The 24,114-nt window shown below is 47.1% G+C and overlaps 2 protein-coding genes across 2 annotated transcripts in view; both read left to right on the top strand.

Moving 5' to 3' along the window:
• Positions 1–1,579: 1,579 nt before the first annotated feature.
• Positions 1,580–11,110, top strand: LOC142574558 (mite group 2 allergen-like Ixo r 2). The gene is made up of 3 exons (XM_075683611.1): positions 1,580–1,663; positions 6,752–6,921; positions 11,030–11,110. The coding sequence occupies exons 2-3, from the start codon at positions 6,787–6,789 to the stop codon at positions 11,108–11,110; spliced, it is 216 nt and encodes a 71-aa protein (XP_075539726.1). The 5' UTR covers positions 1,580–1,663; positions 6,752–6,786.
• Positions 11,111–24,010: 12,900 nt separating this feature from the next.
• Positions 24,011–24,114, top strand: part of LOC142573988 (mite group 2 allergen-like Ixo r 2) — a 14,929-nt gene continuing 14,825 nt past the window's right edge. The window contains exon 1 of the mRNA XM_075683188.1: positions 24,011–24,087. Within this exon, the coding sequence (XP_075539303.1) occupies positions 24,012–24,087 (76 nt within the window). The 5' untranslated portion in view covers position 24,011. The remainder of the gene's footprint in view (positions 24,088–24,114) is intronic.

The following is a 24,114-nucleotide window of genomic DNA, read 5'->3' as shown; positions in this document are numbered from 1 at the left end:
CGCGAAAACACGTATACAGCTGCGCTCAAATTTCGCCTACGTATACACGTCTACAAGAAAAAAAAAAACCTGACGGTCTTTTCTTCAACGTAAAACTCAGAGCACGATTAGACGAATTCTTACGTACCCATATCTCACCTTGCAGAGAGAGAGAGAGGTAGACAGAAGAGAGTAAAGACGGGAAGGTTAGCCAGATGCACGCCCGGTTTGTTACGCAGCACTGGCTGGAGGAATGGGATATAGGGGCGAAAAGAGAGAGGGAGAGAGAAAATGCACTATTTGCACGCACACTTGGAGATGCCCAGCAGGTGTATAAACGATCTCAGAGAGTTGCGGACTCGAGGTTTTGCAGGAATGGTCTCGTCGCTTTCTTTGCCACTGAAGCGCACGACCATTCTTCAAGGATCTACGTTCAAGAAACGCCATGATGCCTACTGAAGGCATGTAAGCATTCGATGAAGAGTGTACAGTGCTTGCAAGGCGTTTTCAGCTAACGGTGTCTGCCGCTTAGTAAAAAAGCATGCGAAGAGCATCAACCAGTGACTGCAGCACGACCATCACCGGTAGGTCTTCCTATGGCCATTTATCTGGAGCTGATGGGCAATTCCACGGTGTCGCTGCGTCTTGCAAGTCAGAGATTGGATATGGCGCCCTGGGCGTGCAGGCCAAGAATCAGCTGCCGCGCTCTCCGCAGCTTCCTTGTCCATGGCATCATTCTTCTTGCATCTTTTTGCTTGGCATCCTCGTCCTTGGTCTCAAGTATGCTTCGTCTGGGTAGCAAAAGAGGTGACAATGACGGACGAGGCATGCGCATAAAAGACGCTGTGGAGGTCCTTGGCGAATGTTGGCGAAGGGAGCGTCGTCGGCATCATTTTCCAACAATGTCGACAACTTCTCGGCGAGGCAAGTGGTCCCACACCATCTGCTTCGATATGACCATTTCTTTTTTAAATGGTTGACCTTGCAGGGAAGAGCCACCGCGGTATTTGATGCAGTTAGTGCACCTCAGAGTGATGGCGTTGCAGCTGTCGGTGCTGCGTGAAAGCATGCTCCGTTGGTGTTTAATTACGTGAACTACCCTCGCCCCCTCGCCCCCTACCGTACAGGGTATCAAACCGGCCTACTTTTTTCTGGTTAAGCGCTGTGATTTTTCTTGTTCTCTCGATTTTCTCGTGCTTTTCCTAGCTGTCAATACGCGTATTGCGCGTATGCATATGCGTAACCATTGTCACGCGTGACAGTTGTTACTGAGCCATTGCAGAGTGGCGTTCAAGTGAGGACAAATCTCGAGCACACCTTACGTAAACATCTATTCCGTTGTCTAAGTACTGTTGCTAGGTCACGTGATAGCGTGCATTTCATTTAAGCTGCTCAGCTCAGTCACTGGTACGGAGCTGCTGAGTCGGCGTCTATTTTTTCTAGCTAAGATCCTTGTTTTTTTTTTCCTCCTTTTTCTCACTTTCTCTCTACTAGACATTAAGTGGCGACTATTATGACAGGTAGCGGTAATGAACGGCGACGAAGGTGACGTTAAAGATGGCGCCCCTCCTTTTTTCAGGAAGCAAAGCCCAACTTACTTCAGTCCAGCTGGAACCGTGCGACTCCGATCCATGTGTCATTAAGCGGGGAACAAAACTGAAGATTCACTTTACATTGGTTTCAGGTATGCCACTTCACTCATACTTCTATCGTTGTAATTAAAAGCTTGCTCTGTGGCATAAAACACGTGAAACGATATGTACAGATATAGTCTATGTTCAATCAAGTGCAGCAGGAATCTACCGTGTGGATCATAGATACACAGATTGTAGTCGAGAGGGCTAATTGGGTGCAATCCCAATTTTGACAAGTAGTGGCGCCTTGACGAGCGCAGTCCGCGACAAATTCCACAAAATGTGCGGTAAATTGGAAGTTCGCGTAGCGCATAACTCATCTGTCATTATGATTACCAACTTAGCATGTAAACAGTGCGTAAAGAATAACCAAGGACTTCATACTCTTCGCATTTGCAACACAGATGGAAGAAGCCAACAATTGCAAGACATTTTGTATGACTAAACCAGACGTGAAATTGTGCTACCTGCTGGCTAAAGGCGATGCAGTGAATCCAAACTGACTCAAGACGCTTCTTTTATTAATATTGCTACACGCGTGTGGTATTTGATTGTTTGAATGAGGGGCGTGGGCGCTATCACTCGAGAAAAGAGGAGGAGGAACAAACTGGGCTCGCGCTGTGAATCTAACCAGTCAGCGCTGCAACCGCTGTTGTGAATATAACCTGTAAGTAGTAAAGGCAAGGCGCAGAAGACCAGGACTCAGGAAGAAGAACACAAACGACAGGACCGGCGCCACTTACATAACCTGTAAATAGTTGCCTGTCTTACTGACTCGTCCTTCGCGTAACATTGTGGTGAAGGTGGAACGTTCCCCGTCCTCGCCACGGAGCTCCGAAGCGGCCGCACCGTCGTTTTCTGAGCCGGTAATAAAATGAAATGAAGTGGCTTCCGATGGAACCACCCCGTCACCATCTACCGCTGCGGCGCCAACCACAACGTACGTTACAGCAGAATGCGTTGTTGGGCAAGTTGGTTCATTGTATTTGGAAAGATTGGATGCGCTTCGTAGACGATGACCGAACTGCTTCCGCTGCCACCCCGTTGGTCATGTACGTTGGCCACTGCCGCACCACCTGGATGCCGCCGTAGTGGAGCTCATCCTTGCTCCTCGCCCATACGCCGACGCTCGCCGTTACTCACCTCGCCGTCTGTACCCTACTTCTGATGCCCCTGACAGCCGCTCCTCCCTGCGATCGCCGTCGCCTCAACGCCGTCGCTCCCCGTCACCCCAACCTCGCCGTTTTTCCTCGCCAAACCGACGGACGGAAAACTAGGCCATGCAGCTCTTGGAGGTAGTGCTGCATCACGTTCGTCCTGCCCAAATCTTCCGGTGACGCTCCTCACCAACACGAACCTAATTGAATTAGACGTAGATGGTGTTCCGTTGACGGCATTAATTGATACTGAAGCCCAAGTGTCCATAATAAACGCTAACCTATGTCGTCACCTCAAAAAAGTTCTTACGCCTGCCATCAGTCGAGCCGTACGCGTCGCCAAGGGCGCCACTGTTGCGGTCAGGGGTATTTGCACTGCTCGCAAAGGAATTGCTGGCCGCCAAGCTCCAGTCCTGTTCACCGTGCTGACCAGTTGCCCTCATGACCGAATCTGCGGGCTCGACTTTATGACGACGCATTCTGCCCTCATTGACTGTTCCTCGGATACGCTGTGCCTCGAGCTTCCTTTTCTTTTAGGCGTGCGCCCCGAACAACCGAACACCCTTCGCGCTACAGCGTTTGTTCGCTTGCCTCCAAAAGCACTAACCTTCGTCGAATTGGCCTCGACGGCAACCGTGCCTGATGGCGACTATGTCGTCGCACCTATTCGTGATGTCCTCCTGGAGCGCTACATCTCTGTGCCACCCTCCGTCGTAACCCTTGCCGCTAATCGGATGTGTCTGCGCATTATGAATTTTGGCTTGACGAAGCAAGTGTTACTTGAAGGCATAGCGGTGGCCACGCTCCGGTCAATGATAGACGACCACGTATCTGCTTTTGCAGCCGACGCGTCTCCAGATCCTCCTGATCACCCGCAGGATACCTTGAACCTCGACGGCCCATAAAGTCCCACGGTCGCTCCGGACCACGCACCTGACCAAGCAGCCGCCCTATATCGCCTTTTGCTTTCCTACCGCGACATATCTGACACTGACAATCGACCACTTGGTCAGAGGTTCCTTGTTAAGCATCGTATAAGCACCGGTGATGCTGTTCCCATTCACCGCTGACCGTATCGCGTGTCCACGGCAGAGCGGCAAGTTATTCAGCAGGAAGTAAACAAGATGCTGGCCAGAGGCATTGTTGAGCCCTCGTCGAGTCCTTTGGCGTCGCCGGTCGTGCTCGTCGAAAAGAAAGACGGCACGTGGCGTTTCTGCGTTGATTACCGCCACCTAAACCGAATTACTGAAAGGGATGTTTACCCTTTACCACGAATCGACGACGCTCTTGATTGTCTTCACGGTGCCGAATACTTTTCGTCCATCGACCATCGATCTGGTTATTGGAAGATTTCCGTCGATGAGAAAGACCAAGAAAAGACTACTTTCGTCACTCCAGATGGCCTCTACCAATTCAAGGTTATGCCCTTCGGTTTATGCAATGCCCCCGCCACGTTCGAACGGATGATCGACTCTCTGCTTCAAGATTTCAAATGGTCAACTTGCCTTTGTTACCGCGACGACATCCTTGTGTTTTCTCCTGCATTTGAGACGCACCTTGAGCGCGTCGCAGCTATCCTTGACGTCTTCCGCAAGGCTGGGCTCCATTTAAACTCATCGAAGTGCCACTTCGGACGCCGACAGAGTACAGTGCTAGACCATCTCGTCGATGCTTCCGGAGCACAACCCGACCCGGAGCAGGTTCAAGCAGTAACGGCTTTTTCTGTACCCCAGTTTGTCAAATACTTCTGGAGTTTTGTGGGGCTCTGTTCTTATTTCCGAAGGTTCGTGAAAGATTTCGCAGCAACCGCTCGACCACTCACTGAACATAGGAAGAAAGACGTGCCTTTTGCGTGGGGTTCCCCTCAGGCTGCCGCGTTTTCACTCCTTATCACGATTCTCACCAATCTAGCGTTCTTCGCCCACTTTGGCCCGTCCGCACCTACAGAGGTCCGAACCGATGCCAGTGGTTATGGGATCGACGCCGTCTTATCGCAACGCCAACATGGACACGACCGCGTTATAGCCTACGCTAACCGGCTCCTGAACACCGCAGAGCGCAACTATTCGATTACCGTGCGCGAATGTCTTGCTCTCGTTTGGGCTGTTTCAAGTTCCGCCCATATTTATAAGGCAACCCCTTCTCAGTAATCACAGACCATCATGCGTTCTGTTGGCTTTCGTCGCTCAAGGATCCTACTGGCCGGCTCGGTCGTTCGGCCCTCCGACTACAAGAATATCCCTACACAGTGACTTACAAGGGAGGACGCCAAAACCAGGACTCAGATTACCTTCTTCTCTACTCAGACGAAGACGCGACCTTTACGTCTGCTACTAACCCCGACGCCTGTGTTCTCTCTGTTTTTCCACTGCTCCATGTCGCCGACGAGCAGCGCCGCGACCCATCCTTGCGTATCATCATTGACCACGTGGAATCGCCATTTTCCGACAGTTGCCTTTGCTTATTCACACTTCAAAACGGCGTACTCTACCGCCACAGCGTTCACCCTGACGGCCCTGCATTACTCCTTATGATCGCTAAACACCTTCGCTCGGCTGTTCTCCACGAACTTCACGACTTCCCCACTGCCGGTCACCTGGGTGTGTAACGTATCTACGACCGGATCCGCCGACGCTTCTTTTGGCCAGGGCGTGCTCGCTCCGTTCGAAGATACGTAGCTGCGTGAGAGAAATGCCAGCGACGCAAGACACCATCGACGCACCCTGCTGGGTACCTTCAACCACTCGATATTCCCGCGGAACCGTTCTTTCGGGTTGGTTTGGATTTACTTGGCCCTTTTCCTTTTTCTACCTCTGGGTACAGGTGGATCGCTGTGGCGACGAATTACGCCACGCGCTACGCCATCACCCGAGCTCTTCCTACAAGCTGCGCCACAGATGTCGCCGATTTTCTTCTACGCGACTTGATTTTATTACATGGAGCTCCGCGACAACTTCTCGCAGACCATGGCCCGACATTTCTATCAAAAGTTATCGCGGACATCCTGCAGTCCTGTGCCACGACGCACAAGCTATCCTCGTAATACCATTCGCAAACGAATGGCCTCACGGAGCATCTCAATCGCACTCTCACAGACATGCTCGCGAAATATGTCTCTTCAGACCACACTGACAGGGACCTCGCTCTACCGTTTGTCATATTTGCTTATAATTCCTCGCACCACGACGAAGCCGGTTATTCCCCATTTTTCCTTCTCTGCGGCCGAGAACCAGCACTGTCCCTCGACACAACCCTCCCTGTTCACGCGGTGCCGACCAGTGAATATGCACTTGACGCCATCGCCTGCTGTGCCCACGCAAGGGAAATTGCCCGTGAACGCCTTCTGAAATCCCAAGAGAGTCAAAGGCGTTTGTACGACCGGCGACACCAAGACATACACTTCCCGCCTGGTTCTTTGGTGCTTCTATGGTCTCCGTCGCATCAGGTCGGCCTGTCGGAAAAACTGCTGTCTCGTTACACAGACCCATACGGAGTGCTTCGTGCTGTGACTCCCGTCACCTACGAGATCGCCTCTGAGACCTCATCTGCTTCCCAGTCGAGTGATATCGTGCGCGTTACACGACTGAAGCAGTATCACCCTCCCAGTGATGACATTTAGGCGCTCCGGGACGTCGCTTCTGCCGCCGGGAGATTATGCTACACGCGTGTGGTATTTGATTGCTTGAATGAGGCGCGTGGGCGCCATCACTCGAGAAAAGACAAGGAAGAACGAACTGGGCTCGCGCTGTGAATCTAACCGGTCAGCGCTTCAACCGCTGTTGTAAATATAATCTGAAAACAGTTACCCGTCTTACTGACTCGTCCTTCGCGTAACAATATGAAAGGGCATCTTTGCCTTCCCGTGCTTACAACAAATATTTTAATTACATTTATATATTGTAGAGTTCATTGCACGTCTTCACTCATGGACTGCTAATAAGCTTTCTCGTTCTCCACTTCTACCTTACACGCCTTCTGCAGACCAAGACAGTGACACCGCTAGGCTCGACGCCACCATGGATGTGTTCGGCGTCCTGCTACCAATCCCCGGTCTGGAGAGAAACATGTGCAAGGTTATTGAGTGCCCCATCGCCAAGGGAAATACGTACAATGGAATTTTGGAAGTGGATGTGCCGTGGTTTGCTCCTCCCGTGAGTTGACGACTCTGTACATACATACATACATACATACATACATACATACATACATACATACATACATACATACATACATACATACATACATACATACATACATACATACATACATACATACATACATACATACATACATACATACATACATACATACATACATACATACATACATACATACATACATACATACATACATACATACATACATACATACATACATACATACATACATACATACATACATACATACATATGTAGTTATAGAGTCTAACGTTCCTGGTTTAAAAGACTGAAAAATGAATGCCGAATCTACTTTTCCGAACTCTGGATTTACCAAAAAAAGTCAATGAAGCCAAATTTACCAAAGAGCTGATCCGACAATCAGCGCGCAGCTGCGAGCTTAGACACTCCGATGTAAGCAGCCCACCGAGATGGCGGTCACGCGCCAGTTTGCCGTGCAATCAAAGTTCACTTGTTTTCTTATTTGCGTGCATTCGACTGCCATTTCGATGTAAAATTAAAGTGGGGAAAGAGATGGGGGAGGGTGGTACGCCGAGGTGTTAAGGGACCTGTGGACCGGCTCCATGCTGTCTCCGCAATGCGACCACAGCGTTTGATAAACGGGCCAACTTCACTGACGGAAATGAGGAGTCATATCTACCTAGTCATTTTTCTATATTATTAGTTTGCAAATTCTATCAGACTAATGTCACAAATTATGTTTCAATTTGGGTTCGAATGTGAAATGCACTCTAATTTGTAGACAGTCATATCACTGTATGTCGTTGTGCCATTGGTATACGCCGCTTCTCGAAAACTTTGTTATAGTGTGTATTGGATGCAACTACAGTGTTGAAAAGTTGGATGTGCGATCATTTGGCACGTCTCAGCAACAACAAACTTAGTTAACTAGATATTTGAACCGGTAGGTACCACACGAAAGCTATCCATTGAAAGAAAGTTCATTAAGCCTTTGTGTAAAAATATATGCAGGGTGTCCATCAATGCTTACCCTGATATGAAAACAATGTATCTCTTAATATGATACAGTAAATGAAACATGCGTTATGGCACATATGCATGTACTCATTAAGTTTTAAACCTTGCATGAACGTGCAGGTAATACACTTCAACATGTGCACCCCTAGTAACAGGCAAAATATTAAGCCGGTATTCAATCTCTTGCCACACATTCTGCAACATGTCTTCTGCGATTGTGCCAATGGCATCTCTGATGTGTTGTTGCAATGTCACAATATCAGGAACTGCTGTTTTGTACGCAACATCTTTCACAAAACCCCAAAGAAGGGAATATAAGCGGATAATGTCGTGTGATCTCAGAGGCCATGGAATTGGGCTGTCTCTGCCAATCCACCTGTTGGGGAAAGTTTCATTAAGAAAAGAGCAGACTTCTAGAGACCAATGACGGGGAGCGCCACCTTGCTGATAGATGATAGTGCTTTGCATATCCTGTAGCTGGAAAATGGCATAATTCACCAACATATCTAGGTAAACATATCCACTTGCATTGCTTTCAAGGGGGCAAAATGGGCCAGTCACTCGATCACACATTAACGCACGCCACACGTTAACCTTCGGACTGTCCCGAATATGTTCTCGTACGACATGAGGATTTTCTGATCCCCAGATCCGGACATTATGGCGCTTAAATGAGCACGAAATCTAGCCTCATCGAAAAAAACACATATGCTTCAAGAAATCATTGACCTCCTGCAAACAGTTCAGCATGTGCTTTGCAAATTATTCACATTTTCGGCGATATTCCGGTTATAAATGCCTGTACAACCTGGACCTTGTACGCATACAATTGAAGAGGTTTGCGAACCACTTTATGCAGTGTACTCCCTGGCACCTGGAGCTCACGTGCTAGCTCGTCTAGTCGATTTCTGTGGCGACCTCGTCAATGCTGTTTGAAATGGCTGCGCAGTCACCTCCGAAACACATGTTCTGCCGCTGCGTGCCCGTTCGTGAACCGACCTGTTGCTAAAAAAAAGTTTCTTCTTTGTTCTGATTAACTTCACATCGGGCGCTTTCTTTCCATTATGGGACCTAAACTTTCGTTGAATAGTAATCGATAATTTGGTTTCTGATAGCCACACAACACACTGAGCTTTCTCCTGGGGGGAAGCCATTTTTGCGATGTATCTACACAGCGCTCCTCGTGGCGAAAGAGTTGAACGAGAGACAGCTGGACAGAACCATTGTGGGTCCCTTTGTACACTGTAATAAAAAACACCACATTACGATCATAAATATAATTAATACTTAATCTAGAAATCATGGTAATCATTGCAATCACGGCGAATAATCGCACTAATGTGCCTGTTTCACAAAATAGTATCTATTGCCAGTCATTCAACGCTGCCTCTTGTGCAACCTTACCGCTCATCACGTCGTTTAAACAACCGTTAAAACTTCCAACGCATTTCTGGTATAACCGTACCATATAATTCATCCGCCTTGCTGCAGGCGATCATCCACTGGAACAGCCTTCCGGAACACATCGTCAACATTCGTGATTCTGCTTGTTTTAGGGCCGAAGTAAGCGCCACATTTTCTAGTTACTAACGTGTCATTAACTATTGTATAAACACGCCCTTGAGTTTTACGGATCGGCACTAACAGTCAATAGGCTGCTAGTTTTTAGAGCCCAAGTAACCGCCATATTTTCTAGTTACTAAGGCGTCATTAACTATTGCATAAAGATGTTGTTGCGTTTTAGTCATGGGTAGTAACCGTCAATAAGCGTTGTATAATCATGTCACTCAAGCTCCTGACTTTGCCCCTATCTGTGTAATCTCCCCCCCCCCCCCCTCACACAATGCTCCGGTGCTTGGAGCCTGGGACGTGACTTGAATAAATAAATAACATTTATGGGCACCCTGTACATTCACCCAGAAAAAGAACTGAAAGTTAGGGTGGAAATAAGAAACAAAAAGGTATGCATAATTTAGGGGATATAAAAACCGAGAACGCGGCATCTTAACTACGTTCTACACAGACAATGCTGCGTGTCCTCGTCGATTACGGGTCCTACCAGCGCTGTGTGCAATAATGAAGTGACTTATTAATGACCTGCGTTGGTTTCTCTATAGAGGCTACAACCACTTGCGGCCTCAGTTGTGAAAAGAATCCGTTAGACACACCAGCACGTGTTTAGAAAATAGCTTCAAATGGTGGCAAAATCAGGATGTCTAAAACGCACCAAGTCGGCTCTGCATGTGTTTCTAGAGCTGAATTTTATTCCACCATCACCACATATATCGACAACGCCTCTGTTTTATGCAGTATTTTCTTTATAGTGATTCCTCTTACGTGACGGACAGGCTTCCTCGTTGGGTAGCCATAGAAATGCCTGCGCATTTTAAAAAATCCGCCACTATTCCGCCCTGTGAAAGTGGATGTACAACCAAGCTGTAGACGAAATGTAGCAATCGCGTTGCGCCCTTTCCGATTGTGCTTCGGCGCCGCGGTGGTTGCTGTGAATGCTCGCGGCGCCTTTTCCTTGTACGTGTAGCAATATGCGCTTTCTCTATAGCCCGCCAGGGGTCGCAGCGTAGTACCCCGCAAGACTGGCTGTGTGGCGACGATGACTACGATGTGGCTACACAGTAGCGTGCGTCGTCTCTATGGAAACGAAGCATAGCGTGAGCGGAGGTCTGTTTGCATGCGTCGGCTGCTGTGAGTCGCACCCACGCGTCACCCAAGCCCTGCCTCTCGCGATCTCCCGGTTATCGAGGCAGATGCGTCACACATCGCTCCGTTTGGAACGTGCCGCACGAGACGATTGTATACTTCAACCAACATATCGCGAAATGAAAACACGTATAGAGAAGAACTTGAGTTCAGCCTATATAGTTGATCTTTACTGCATATCGTATTGACCCCTCATAAAGACGAAGACAGGCACAGAGAACACAAAACGATGACAAGGGCATACAATCCGTGTCATCGTTTCGTGTCCTCTTCCCATGTATTCGTCTTTATTAGCGATCGCTATGATATGCAGATTATATAGAGCTGCCCTCAAATTTCGAATTACGGAGTATCATAATCGTCTGTGAATTTTTTATCTTCGCAGATGAAAAGCCAAGTCCACCTCAAGCTTGTGGGGGACAAAGGCGTCAGCATTTGCATCAAGAACAATGTGGTCATCGCATAAAAATGCAGGCCCAAATAATTTGCCTGAAGCATCGCGTTGGGCCCACTGCTACAGCAATGGATGGACAATACACGTCCACGTTGTTCTCTAGAACCACCGAAATTTTCACTTTAATAAAACTTATTTACAAACAGGTTATACAATTCCAATTGGACGTTCTTTATTGCATACCTTCAAAGGCCCGCTGTCCTTTTGTTGTCTTGCTATTTACCCTACGCGATGAAAACACGATTTGGGGTGTTTACTGGGGAATCTTTTCGATGCAAGGGAAAAAAATACGACAAGTTTATATTCGTGACGTGTATCAGACTAAATTACTTACACGCATACGAAGGTCCCGTAATATGCAACTGAATCGAGATCTTCTAGTTGTGCTGATTTCGAAATTGGTCAATACGCAGTAATGGGAGCTAAACGAGAACACCGTAAAAGACAAGAATGCGTCAAGTTCCTGCAAGGTTTTTAAGTGGCCATTACGCAGAAAACAGCAGCCGCATTCGAAAACGAAAAACACTGTTACGGTACTGGGAAACAAAATGTAAATAATTGTTCTACAAATAATCTCTCTGTGCGACTGAATTATATGTCTTGCTAGGCAATCTTAGAATAGTTATCGCCATCACGTAATAGTAGCTTTTCATTAGACAGAGGGGGCGGTGGCCTGTTTGAATCAGGACTGACCCTTTTCCCGGCGATCCCGCGGGCGCTGCCATGTTTGATCACGTGGCGACCATTGCTTGCCTCAACTGCGTGCGTTGCCTCTGTGTTTACAATGGACGTACATGATACCGGTGCGCTCTGCGAAGCTCTGTTCCGCCGAATATCGTAGACGGTGACTGGGTGGGCGACAGGCGAAGCTTTGGACACTGCTTCAAAGGACATGTAAGCGCTTTCGGAGCTTATTACGCTTTGTCCAAACGGCTCGATCAGCTTATACGGTGTTTGAAATAAAAGCGGGGCTAAAAATGTATTCCAAGCTATCCTAACTTTCTGTTTACGAAGTGAATCAGTATCAGAGTGTTTAGCTCTTCCTTCTTTATTTAGCAACTACACTTAAACAGCGACTTGTCATATTTCTGATTCAGTAAAGTGTCCGGTCGGTCAATATCTGATTGTTGATTTTCCACCCGATCCCTCACGGGTGGGCTCAGTTGAGATATATTTGTTCTTTCCAGGAACGAGGCTTGTAACGTACTTTTTCCGTGCGTTGTAATAGCTTGAAGCAAATACGTATTATCGTTGGTCATTCGCTTACTGTGGGGACCATTGCGAAACGTTCAGCTTCGAACATTAGTGCGCTGGCGCTGCAGACACCGTCACCCATGCTTCGCCGCATTGATTCAAGGGCCTCGCGACTGAGTGGGCGTAAGTTGGTTCAGGTACATCAGCCTTCACGAGTGATAATATAGTATGAGTGACGTCTAATTTGAAAACCCCTGTGCTGGACAGGTCAAGGATATGAAATTGCCCTTGCGCCGTACCGTATGCGTGTATTCGCTCCTATCTTGCGGTTGCACGCATGCCAAGCAAGCTTATATGGCCAATGGGAGACGTATTCCAGCACTTTTTTTTCTTTTCATTTTTTTTTTTTTTTTTTTTACTGCGAATGCCTCGCGGAGTCTAGAACATTCCCGTGGCCTCATGGGGAGTGTGTACTCTCCGGTATAGCTTTGTCTTTGACAGCCTATATATTTCTGCGAAATTATGCGCTGAAATTCAACAGCTTCTCTAAAGAAGCTTTAGTTTGTTTGTGCTAGGAGAATTCCCGTGAGGCGTCAGCAAGAATTCTGCTACATCTGTATGCTAATGGCTTGTTCAACCATTTCTCTTATATATCCTTTAGCTCTGGGGCTTTTGGGCTTCGCAAAGAACGAATACTAACTTCCCTTTGAAAGGTGGCAGATTATCAGCTGTGGCTAAGCTAGGCTGACAGAGGTTTAACTAGGGGATCAGTTACAGAGGCTACAAACGCTTGCTTCCTGCTATTGCATTGAACTTGAGAATATGCCCCAGTATTCAGCGCGTGAAAGAACGTAACACATTTTATACATTGGAAATATATTAGGATGCTAAAGAGGACCAAATGATTGAACATAAGAAAATAACCCTATTCGGTGGTATGTACTTTACATTTGAAACACTAACTTCAGAAATATTTCACTGTTTCCTCTTGGATTTACGTGCTTCCTTGGTGGTTACAAAGGTAATCAAGCATTGTAGTAGGGTGCAAGAAAAGTAATATCAGCGGCCAAGAAAAAAAAAAGAAAGGAAGACCGTTGACTTCTCACATGAAAGCACACAGACGGTCTGTGGCAACTTTAGGTACGAAGCTCTCTAGTGTTGCTTCGTGTTAAGTACATACATTTGTACTTCATCGTATAGGACACGTCATAATTAGTTACGCAGTGCTATGCATATTGTGACACCTTTGCACTAGTTGTAAGACATGGAAAGTCTTTATGCTTATGGAAAATACAATAGAAGCAGCTTACATAATATTGATATCAAGGGTAGGTGAGGATTTACCAAGTTCTCTTACATCGTTTTTCAGTAAATTCACACAATTTATAAATAGTATTGTTAGAAAAGCGGAAAGAGTGCTAAAAATTTGCTACTGACAGCCCAGAACCCTTAAGATATGCTGATAAACACGCCCGCATATATTAAAAGCGTTTATGGTTACGCAGTCAGAGCTCTTCTGTTTTTACTGCACAGAATAATTCACAGGGTGGCGTTCGCCCAACGTGCCCTTCAGAACATAGTCCTCGACCGACTGGTTTACTTGGATCACGTTTGAAATGTTGGCAAGCTTCAGGAGAACCTCGATATAATCTCCCGCGCAGCGTCCTTGACTGAACATAGTCTAGATATCGCGTTCGGAAATACGGAAGGTGCTTGTTTTCTCTTTCCCTTTCTATATCGTTACCTGGCAATGTTGTGGACAACGCCAAAATGAGGCGACAAGGCCGAGATAAAGGTTAAAGCCGCTGCATTCGCATTACACACTGCAAGGCCTCCGGTCGACATTAATGGGGTCATGTGAGCTCGCGTAGTCGGCATCACCGCGGCACTATTTAAGGCCATGCCTGCTGTTACATCTTCCCGACTGACGTTGCATACAAGAACATATCAACCTCGTACTCTTCCCGGGCAGACAAGCACACAGCATATCATGGTTCACTTCGTTGCTGTATTGCTACTCTTCGGCTCGGCCTTCGGACAGCGTAAAGACATCGTGTATGAAGACTGTGGTAAGCCGCGCGAGCTAAATTGCCCCCCCCCCCAGGATTCCGTTATTCTCATTGTCTATCTCACGTTTCGTAAAGGATACATTGTTCATACAATGAAAGCAGGCATGCTAAAGTGAAATTGGAACGGTGGCACATAGTACGGCGCTTCCATCAGGTCGCATACAGACGCCACGAGTGTCCGGGTCGAGACAGCATTCTTTAGTAGCTTATAGTACCGCTTATAGGCGGACTGTATACAATGTGTTACACGATACGTGCTCTTTGCGACTTGTCGGAAAGCATTCTAAAGTTAATCCCGTGGTAAAGTCGAGAATATTTGGGCGGCGTCTTTCTGTCGTCCGCTCAACGCCTGCTTGCTCTTGTGAAATCTGTTTCGGTCATTCGCCGCAGCCGTTCTTGTAGCCCCGTTTTCAACATCCTTCGTGTTGTAAAGTTTCTCGCTTCGAATTACAAAGATATAAATGTCCGCTAATGTACTGCAGAGGCATACTGTGTCCGCCGACAAACTTGAGAAATAAGCCAATGTTGCTACCGCATTCGAAGATTGTTTATGGCGATTATTATCTTAATGCTACATTGATTATTTAATATTAGCAGAAAATTTGAGGGGCGAACTAATAATAACAGATTTCGGTGTTTGCATTGGAAATGTGTTGACATAAATAATGTTTCTCTGTGTAACCTTCCTTAGCCGTTTATTCCCCTAGCGATTTTTTCTTTTATTTCCAGTGACATTACAGAATTGATGCGAAGAGAATGGAAATACGACGCCAAAAAACTAGGTAGTGCAATGATATAATGCCATTTCAGGCATAGCATAGAATTGAGTGATGCATTACAAGGCTAAATGAAGATCGCTGGGAGATGGAGACATAAACTAGGTTTGTGATGTATAGAGACCTGCAATGGCAAAAAAGAAGTATGGCTCGGCGCACGTTTCCTGCGTACTGATGGGTGACTGATTTCCTCGTTAACCCAAACAGTCATTTAAATGCTCTCCGTCACTGGATGTGATACTATTTCATTGGAAATGATCATATGGAAATACATCTACCACTGGCCGCTGCAACAAAAAGTTCGTGGTCAATAGCCCGAGAGTTAGGAGACAAGAATACCAATGATATTCCTAAGAGCGATCGTCGACGCTAGCAGCAGCCACAACAACAACACGTCAGATCTGAAGTCGACCATGTTTAGAGAATACTGCAGCTTATGCTTTCAAATATTGATATGAGCTTGGATTGGCCAAGACCGCGTGTCCATTTCTTGATTATGATGACGATGATTTATATGTAAAGGCACATACCCACCACGAAGGGGGGTTGGCACAGAAGCGAGAGGTACATATGTTTCAAGGCCAACTAACGCTTTGAGATGATCGCCGCGTGTTGAGGAAGCTTATAATTACTATGTATTATTTGTTTTAAAAACATATATACACTAGACAGGAAAAGGAAAGCGAGGAGTAGGTTGTCAACTGCCCCAAGAAGGGGCATAGCACCTGCCTACGCTTTAGAAAGGAAGGGACAGAAACATAGAAATGGAAAATAGGAAGAAAGGGAGGGCAAAGGAAAGAAAGAGGAAGATAACAAATCTCAAAGAATAACACAGAACACACACAGTACAGGTCACGCCCAGTAGGGCCGGTAACTGCAGGTCATGCCACTAAAGAATGTCAAAAAATAATAAATAGTGTTTGAGGTCCCGTCACCCGAAAATAGAAATAGGCTGTAAAAGTGAGTGAGTGAGTGAGTGAGTGAGTGAGTGAGTGAGTGAGTGAGTGAGTGAGTGAGTGAGTGAGTGAGTGAGTGAGTGAGTGAGTGAGTGAGTGAGTGAGTGAGTGAGTGAGTGAGTGAGTGAGTGAGTGAGTGAGTGAGTGAGTGAGTGAGTGAGTGAGTGAGTGAGTGAGTGAGTGAGTGAGTGAGTGAATAAACTTTTATTTGGTCCAGCAAAGCGCAATAAAACGCGCACCCGGCTAATCCCACGACGGGACTGAAAGATCTAGTCTTCCGTAGCGTAAACGTGAAGCTGAGCTCTTTTCTTTTAGAAAAGTAGGAACAGCGCGATGCGCCTGATGGCGTTGAGACTGACAACCACTGTGATACAAACATTTGTCGAGTGTCGTGCACCGCAGGCCAAGGAGGTGATAATCCCTCACTGGCCACGTGCTCTGCGCAATAAAAGCGGGACACTCAATATCAGGTGTTGAAGCGTCTCGCAGCAACAGCAAGACCTGCACGATGGACTGGCCACACGTTTTTTGTTTGTATAAACGTTCGCGCACGTTCACACCGCCAACCCTTAGCTTGAGAAGCTATACCCTAGCGCGACGAGGCAAGCCTCGACCGCAAATACGAGGTGGGAATGTTCCATGTGCGGCTTGAGTAGGTGTCGACGGATCAGTGGACGAGCGTTATCAAGATTGCACAAAATTGCAGGGCAGACACACTTGTTCTGAGCGCAAGTTGAAGAGAGCCGGTCAGCCTCTTCATTTCCGGCGATCCCTACGTATGAAAGTATCCATTGGGCAATGCAACGAGAGATACCCCAAGTGAAGCAATTTTCTTGGCAGGGTCAGCAACGCTGCGCACAGCTGGGAAATCAGCCTGACTGCGCTGTAATCTGATAAGGGAAGCACGGGAGTCCGTAAAGAGGGCTATCTTCGATGCGGTTAACTCCTCTTGCACGTGTTTCAGTGTAACATTAATCGCTGATAGCTCCGCAGTTGTTGACGACGCTGGATTAGGTATATGAAATATGCGTCGTCCTTGAGTCGAAGGGCAGCAAAAAACTGCAGAAGCGCCTTGACCATGGCTGTGCACTGGTGCATCTGTGTGTACTTGGAGATAATCTAGAAATCTTTCGAACATGGTGCGACTGAGCCAATTGAAATATTCCCGAAACAGGAATATGAGACTTATAATTCACGTCCTATGGCAAACACCCACAGCGGGGGATCGGCCAAGATATGTGTCCGCGTGTTGATTATGGTGATGATGATTTCCGTACAATGGCACGTACCCACAGCGGGAGTTGACCAAGAAGCGGACGGTGATAGGGCAAATGCCCATAGCGGGTGATCAGCAAAGAAACGGGCGCTGTATATTTAAAATAAACAAGAAATAAGGAAGAAACAAAAGCATATATAAGATTTCTCACACTGCGTGGGACGGGTACGCGAGAGCAAATCCACACGCCAGTTTATTTTACGACAAAGGCGCGGGAATAGCATAGGCAAATTTGTAGCATTTCATTAATGGCTTTACGAAAGCCTCGCTTACCATAGATTCCAGCATGTGGGTTGGACCTGCATAATTTTCTTCTAACTCTTTTTTTTTTTAATTTTTATTCCTGGCTCTTCATGGCTTCGAAGCTCACGTAGATAAGTCCCTCTTCTATACGCTGTGGTGCACCGTACCTCTTTTGTACAAGAAAAGAAAACTGGACTGTCTTTCTTTCGACGTAAAATTGCGGGCACAACTAGACGTATCTCACCTTGTAGAGGGAGAGAGGGAGAGAGAGACGGAAGAGAGCAAAGAGAGGAAGGTTAACCAGATTCACGCCCGGTTTGCTACGCAGCACTGGGGTGAAGAAGGGGATATAAGGTCGAAAAGAGAGAGGGGAGAGAAAGTTCACTGATTGCACGCACACTTGGAGATGCGCCGCAGGTGTTTTAACGGTCGCAGAGAGTTGTCGACTCGAGGTTTTGCAGGAATCTTCTCGTCGCTTTCTTTGTCACCGAAGCGCAACACTATTCTTAAAGGATCTTCGTTTAACGAACGCCATGATGCCTACTGAATGCATACAAACACTCGATGAGTGGTGTAAAGTGCTTGTAAGGCGTTTTCAGATAACGGTGTCTGCAGCTTAGTAAAAAAGCATGCGAAGAGCATCAACCAGTGACTGACGCATGACGATAACCGGTAGGTCATTGTTATGCCAATTTCTCTGGATCTGATGGGCAATTCCACAGTGTCACAGCGCCTTGTAAGTCAGAGCATGAATATGGTGCCATGGAAGCATAGACCAAGAATCAGCTGCCGCGCTCTCCGCAGCTTCCTCGTCCGTGGCATCATTGTTTTTAGCATTTTTGTCCTTGGCATCCTCGTCCATGGGGAACCGTGAAATTTGTTTGTGCTCTCCATGCACCGCCGACCAAAGCAACCCCTTGCGCCGGAAATCATTCTGGATTTTGTCTAGAATGTCTTTTTCACGCTCGAAAAGACATATCAACGCGTACATCGCAAACTCGGGCTGGATTTCGCGGCAACGCTCGTGCACCGGGAGTCACATAACGCAAGGAGCCCCATCCGAGCACAATGTTTCGAGGGCGTTTTGATAGCGAGAGGGCTCGTCGCGGCATCGCGCGGAGGCCGGGGAGTCTACGGAGCACGTGGGTTTCAATTCCGCAACTTTATGGGTATAATGTTCTCATAAACTTTTGATGCGAAACGTGCATTGAGATTTCTACAGTCATGCTTTAGATTTTCAATGACGGAACTTTGTGGGTTTAATGTTGTTATGAACATTTGACGCCATAGGTGCATTGCCTTTTCTAAAGTCGTACATCGGAACATACGACGAGACAAGCCAAATCAACACACTATCAGACAAATTGACAAAGCACGCAGCGATGTACGATGAGAGGAAGCGTTGTGGGGCTTCATTTGTGCTATCATTTCACAGAAAAAAATATCAATTTTTTTGCACCTGCACAAAGCACCCATGTCAAGACACTAAAGCCAGCAAAGTTAACTACTTTCTTATTTATTTTTCTACTTTGACTCTTATTCGCGAGGACACACTGAGTCCTCACAATTTTCTTGTTCTCGCTACCCGCTGTCTGCCAGAGCCAGCCAGAGCGCATGCGTTTGTCTCGTGTTGCCCCGACGACCGCGTGGCGCACTTCGGTGCGCGTTCGTTTTTCTCTAGGCGATTGGATTTTCACCTGGCAGAGTTTTGAACGCCTTCTGGCTAGCACACGAGAAGAAGAAGCAATGGTCGTTCGCCACCATCACTGTGGGGACTCGACGCATTGCAACTCGACCGCTTGAGCGCAACCTCTCCGGAAAGTTTCTTGTCTCGCCAGTATAGGATACCGCGCAGTATGTGTATGGTTACCTGTGGACCAAGCATCTCACGTTTTATTCAATATTCCTTCAGTAGCGACATTAAGTGCGCAAAGTAGGCATTCGATTATGGCCAACATGCTTTTCATTGCGTTTTTTTTTTTTCGGTTACCCCGCCCCAGAAAAAGAAAAAAAAAAGACGTTGCAGCGCAGCAAATTGTCGCATGGTGAAAGTTCGATTTTGTTGCTTCTTGTTTTGCGGAAAGTAATGGGCCACGGGACGCTTCAGTTGCCGGTTATTCTTATTATATTATTGCGATAGCAATTATATGGGCAGTCCAGGCGCGTTTCTGCCGTCGCCATCGCCTTCATGTCCCGTATAAAGTCCAAGGGCGATAACAGAGTGACCTAGCGCCGGAGACTGTATGTGCAGGTGAAAGGGTGGGGGTGAGGGAGGGGGGCACGGGTAACGAGACGATGGTGGCTCAGTCTTGTGTGCGCAAGGCAGAAAAGTGGGGAGGAAGCGTGTCGCCTTCCATCGCGAGCGATACATCAGCGGGACTGGAGGGAGGAGGGGCGGGCCTAAGGATTCTGTGGTCTGTAGATCTGTGATTGCGCAACATGTTTATGCACCTTGTTTGACGCATTATACACCATGGCCTTTTCTTAGATACATGGATTTCCTGGAAACTCCTACGTATATTTACATATCTTATTGCGAGGTATTGTGTATACGTGCAGTGAACTTTGTTTCCAGTGACACTTTTTTGCCCTTTATCAAGCTGTATCTTCCTATTTGTATATTCCATTGTATCTTCGCATTTCTAGTGTATGAGGGCGAGTCAAATGAAGTGAGGCAACCAACCCCGCGCAATAATGGATCTGTTCATTATCTGCGAAGCATGCGCGTAGCACACAGGCATCTCTCATTTACAAAAGTGACACGCAGGTGTGAGGATAAAGGTTCTATAATGCTCTCATACACTGGGCTGAACTTGGTTGCGTGACATAATGGACACTTCGAAAGTTAAACAGCGTGGTCTCGTGAGGTTCTTGACAGCTGAAGGTTTTTCCCGAAAAGAAATTAGTCGCCGTATGGCTGCCGTGTACGTTGAACATTGTATTTCATTGTCCGCTGTGAAGCACTGGAGCAAACTGTTCAAACAAGGACGTGAAAGTTGCAAATACGATCCAAGACCGGGCCAAAGCCACCGTGCAATTACCCCCAACACAATTGCAAAGGTTGATGAGCTGATCAGACAAGAACGGATGATAAGCATCGGTGAACTAGCAGAGAGTGTGAACATCAGTCACGGTTTGGTTCACGCCATAATTCATGAACATCTCGGTTATCGGCTCTTGGATTCGCAATGGATGCCCAAGATTTTGAACCACCGCCAGAAGACGGAGAAGTTCGGCGCAGCCCTGACTCGTCTGGTCCGGTATCACAATGAGGGTGACGACTTCTTGTCTGCAATTGTGGCCGGGAACAAATAATGGTGGCACCAACACGAGCCTTAAACACGATGGCAAAGCTTAGAGTGGAAACATTCGAATTCACCACCCCCAAATAAAGCAAAGGCCGTCATTTCCGCAGGAAAGGTGTTGACTTTTTTTTCCGATTGTCAGGGGCCATTACTGATAAAATTTGCTAAACCTGGAGAGATTATCAATTGTTTCCCATATTGTGAAACGCCGGATCGGCTGCGTGTCGCAATCAAGAACAAACAACGTGGAAAATTGAGGAATGGGGTCATCTTGTTCCCCGACAATGTCCATCCCCCCGTCGCAGATGTGGTTAATATACAACTGGCAAAGTTGAAGTGGGAAACGCTGCAACATCCGCCATACAGCCCAGACCTGTCGCCTTGCGACTTCCTTATTTTGGGGCAATTGAAGAAACAGCTCATGGGAACCAGGTTCGTGTCGGGCAATGACCTGAAAGAGTCAGTCAGAGACTTTTTGAAGCAGCAATCTAAGTAGTTTTGTGAGACGAGAATCACGCGACTCGTTAGTCAGTGGCACAAAGGTATAAATGCTGATGGAGACTATTTTTAAATAAAGTACCCCGTTTGTCATATATTTGCATTGGCTTACTTTCATTTGACTCGCCCTCGTATATTTTGCGGAACTCCTGCTTTTTATATGTGCTCTCTGTTGCGACTATAATTTCGGTGCAATTGCTTACAATACACGACAGGTGACAGCTGCTCCTCAGCAAAACATTGGAACAAATGAGAGCGTCATCGTGATTTTTCCCTGGCCGCTTGTATATGTACAAAAATGTAAGCAAGGTTCTTGACTGACAAAGTTTCATTAAAACATTTCTCCTCAACTTGTTCATTTCATGGTATTTACATTATTCATATCAGCGGCATGCACTGCTTTGCTGGTTTAGAAATGATATAGTTCTAAAATTCGTGTGATATTTTCTTTAATTGTTAAATAGACAGAAAACATGGGAGAATTGATATCAGTTATTTCGGACACAACTTTTGGAACATACGAGCGCATGTTTTATGAAAAAATACATATTTTACTTGTCCTGACAGTACGTAGCGTTCAAGAATTCGTTTTCAGCATCTTTCGCAGTGGCAATGCGGTTATTATTCGTGTATTTTATTCCTCCGCAAATTCTATAAGCACGAAACCGAGCTGCAACGTGAGCCCTCCCCCCCCCCCCCCCCCCCCAACACGAACGAAGTTTCCGGCTACGCCACTGTCATCCATGGTCTCAAGTGTGCTTGGTCTGGGTAGCAAAAGAGGGGACAATGACGGACGTGGCATGCGCATAAAAGAAACCGTGGAGGTCTTTGATGAATGTTGGCGAAGGGAAGGTCGTCGGCGTCATTTTGTAACCACGTCGACAGCTTCTCGGTGGAACAAATGGTCCTTCACCCCTGTTTCAATATCGCCATTCCTTTCACAGTTAGGGGATTTTTCATGGAAAGCTTACCGTGGGATTCTAAACAGTTAGCACACTTCAAAGCCCCTGTCAGTACTCGGAGCAGCGGGAGCAAGCCATCGCATTTGTGCACACACTGCTCACGTGTGCACTCTTCGTGGACTTCCTGCACTGGAGTTGTCCTTGTTTGACTGGATGGACTAAATGCCGAAAACAACCAACATATCACTCTGTAGGGCAAAAAGCGGGGAAGTGCGAGCAACATTATTAGGGATGCCTGCAGAACGATTAGCCTTCCCCCTGAGAGGCAGGCGTCACCGTGACGCGGCCATGGAATCTTCCCGGCGTGTGGCGCCTCTACTCCGGCCGTGGCCGCACTACTCCCTTTGGTCGACCGCGCCTGCCCCTCTTTTGGGGTGGCAGCCTACCTCCGGTTTCGCTCGGTCGTTGCCTTTCGAGGGCCGCCGAGATCTGCTGGACGGCCTGGGCTTGGACACCTTGATCGTAGCACCTCGTTGCGGCCTCGAGCCGCGGCGGGATCGTTGTCATCGTTGTAGCTTCTTGCTGATTCTTATTAGCACAGTCCCAGAGCATGTGCGCTGCAATGGCTCTTTCCTTTCGGCACACACAACACAGGTCACTAACATAAACACTCGGACACACGTGCCTCATCAGCACCGGGGAAGTAGCTTTTCTTTTTTTTTTTTCTCCTTCCCATAAGCCGCCGTTATCTCTAATTCCCTTTACACGTTTGGTAGAAGCCTCCCGTTCTCGGCACCTTATATTATCATATATCATATATACATTAAATATCGTTATAACTGTAAACGTGAGCAAGTCGAAAATGACTGGCATGCCTCGTTGCGTTTCGGAGTTCACCTGCATTCGCAATGACGTAATTCAGGTTCCAAAGCGTACTTTCAGGACTACACTCAGTATGCCGTGAGAAATCGTATCCACTGGATATTGCCTCTCTATTTTCCTTCTCCTGAGAAACTCAAAAGAGAGTGGCACTTCAGTGTAATTACAGGTAAACGGTGTCTAATCACATTTTATTTTTTCCCCTTCTCGTTTCAACTTGTACTGAGAACGTTTGCTGTATCAGAGTGACGTGACGGCGACCGGCATTCCATGCCATCGTGCCTACACATATTGTAGAAGACGAAAATGCGAGCGGAGCTGCCGCCGTGGCATCCAGCCACGAGGCGGTGATGAGAGCATGTTGCTTAGGCGTTTAGTTACATGAACTACCCTCCCCCTCTTCCCCTCCCGCATAGGGGAGCGAACCCGTCTTCTTTTTCCTTTTTCTCTCCTTTTGGTCGTGCTTTTGCCAGTTGTCAATAAGTGAGGAAGGTTGGCGAGCAGTTGCACAGTGGCGTTCGAGTGCAGACTGATCTTGAGCACACCTTACGATTGCTATAACTTGTCATTGCTATAAATATGGAAGGGGCTCATTTCAGTGAAGCTGCTTAGCGCAGTAAATGGCACAGAGCTGCTGAGTCGGTGTCTAGTTGTTCTTGCTAAAGTCCGTGCTTTTTTTTTTTCGCTTTCTCTCTATCTTTGCATTAAGAGGTGATGATTATGACGGCTGACAATAATGAACGGCGAGGAAGATGACTTTAAAGATGGCGCCCCTCCTTCTTTAAGGAAGCAAAGCCCAAGTTACTTCAGTCCAAATGGAGCCATGTGACTCCGATCCATGTGCCATCAAGCGTGGATCAAAAGTGAAGATTCACTTTACGTTGGTTTCAGGTATGCCTCTTCACTCACTTCTATCGT

Source organism: Dermacentor variabilis, chromosome 3 (genome assembly GCF_050947875.1).
Source record: "Dermacentor variabilis isolate Ectoservices chromosome 3, ASM5094787v1, whole genome shotgun sequence".
Taxonomy (NCBI): domain Eukaryota; kingdom Metazoa; phylum Arthropoda; class Arachnida; order Ixodida; family Ixodidae; genus Dermacentor; species Dermacentor variabilis.
This window is presented reverse-complemented; position numbering and strand designations above follow the sequence as displayed.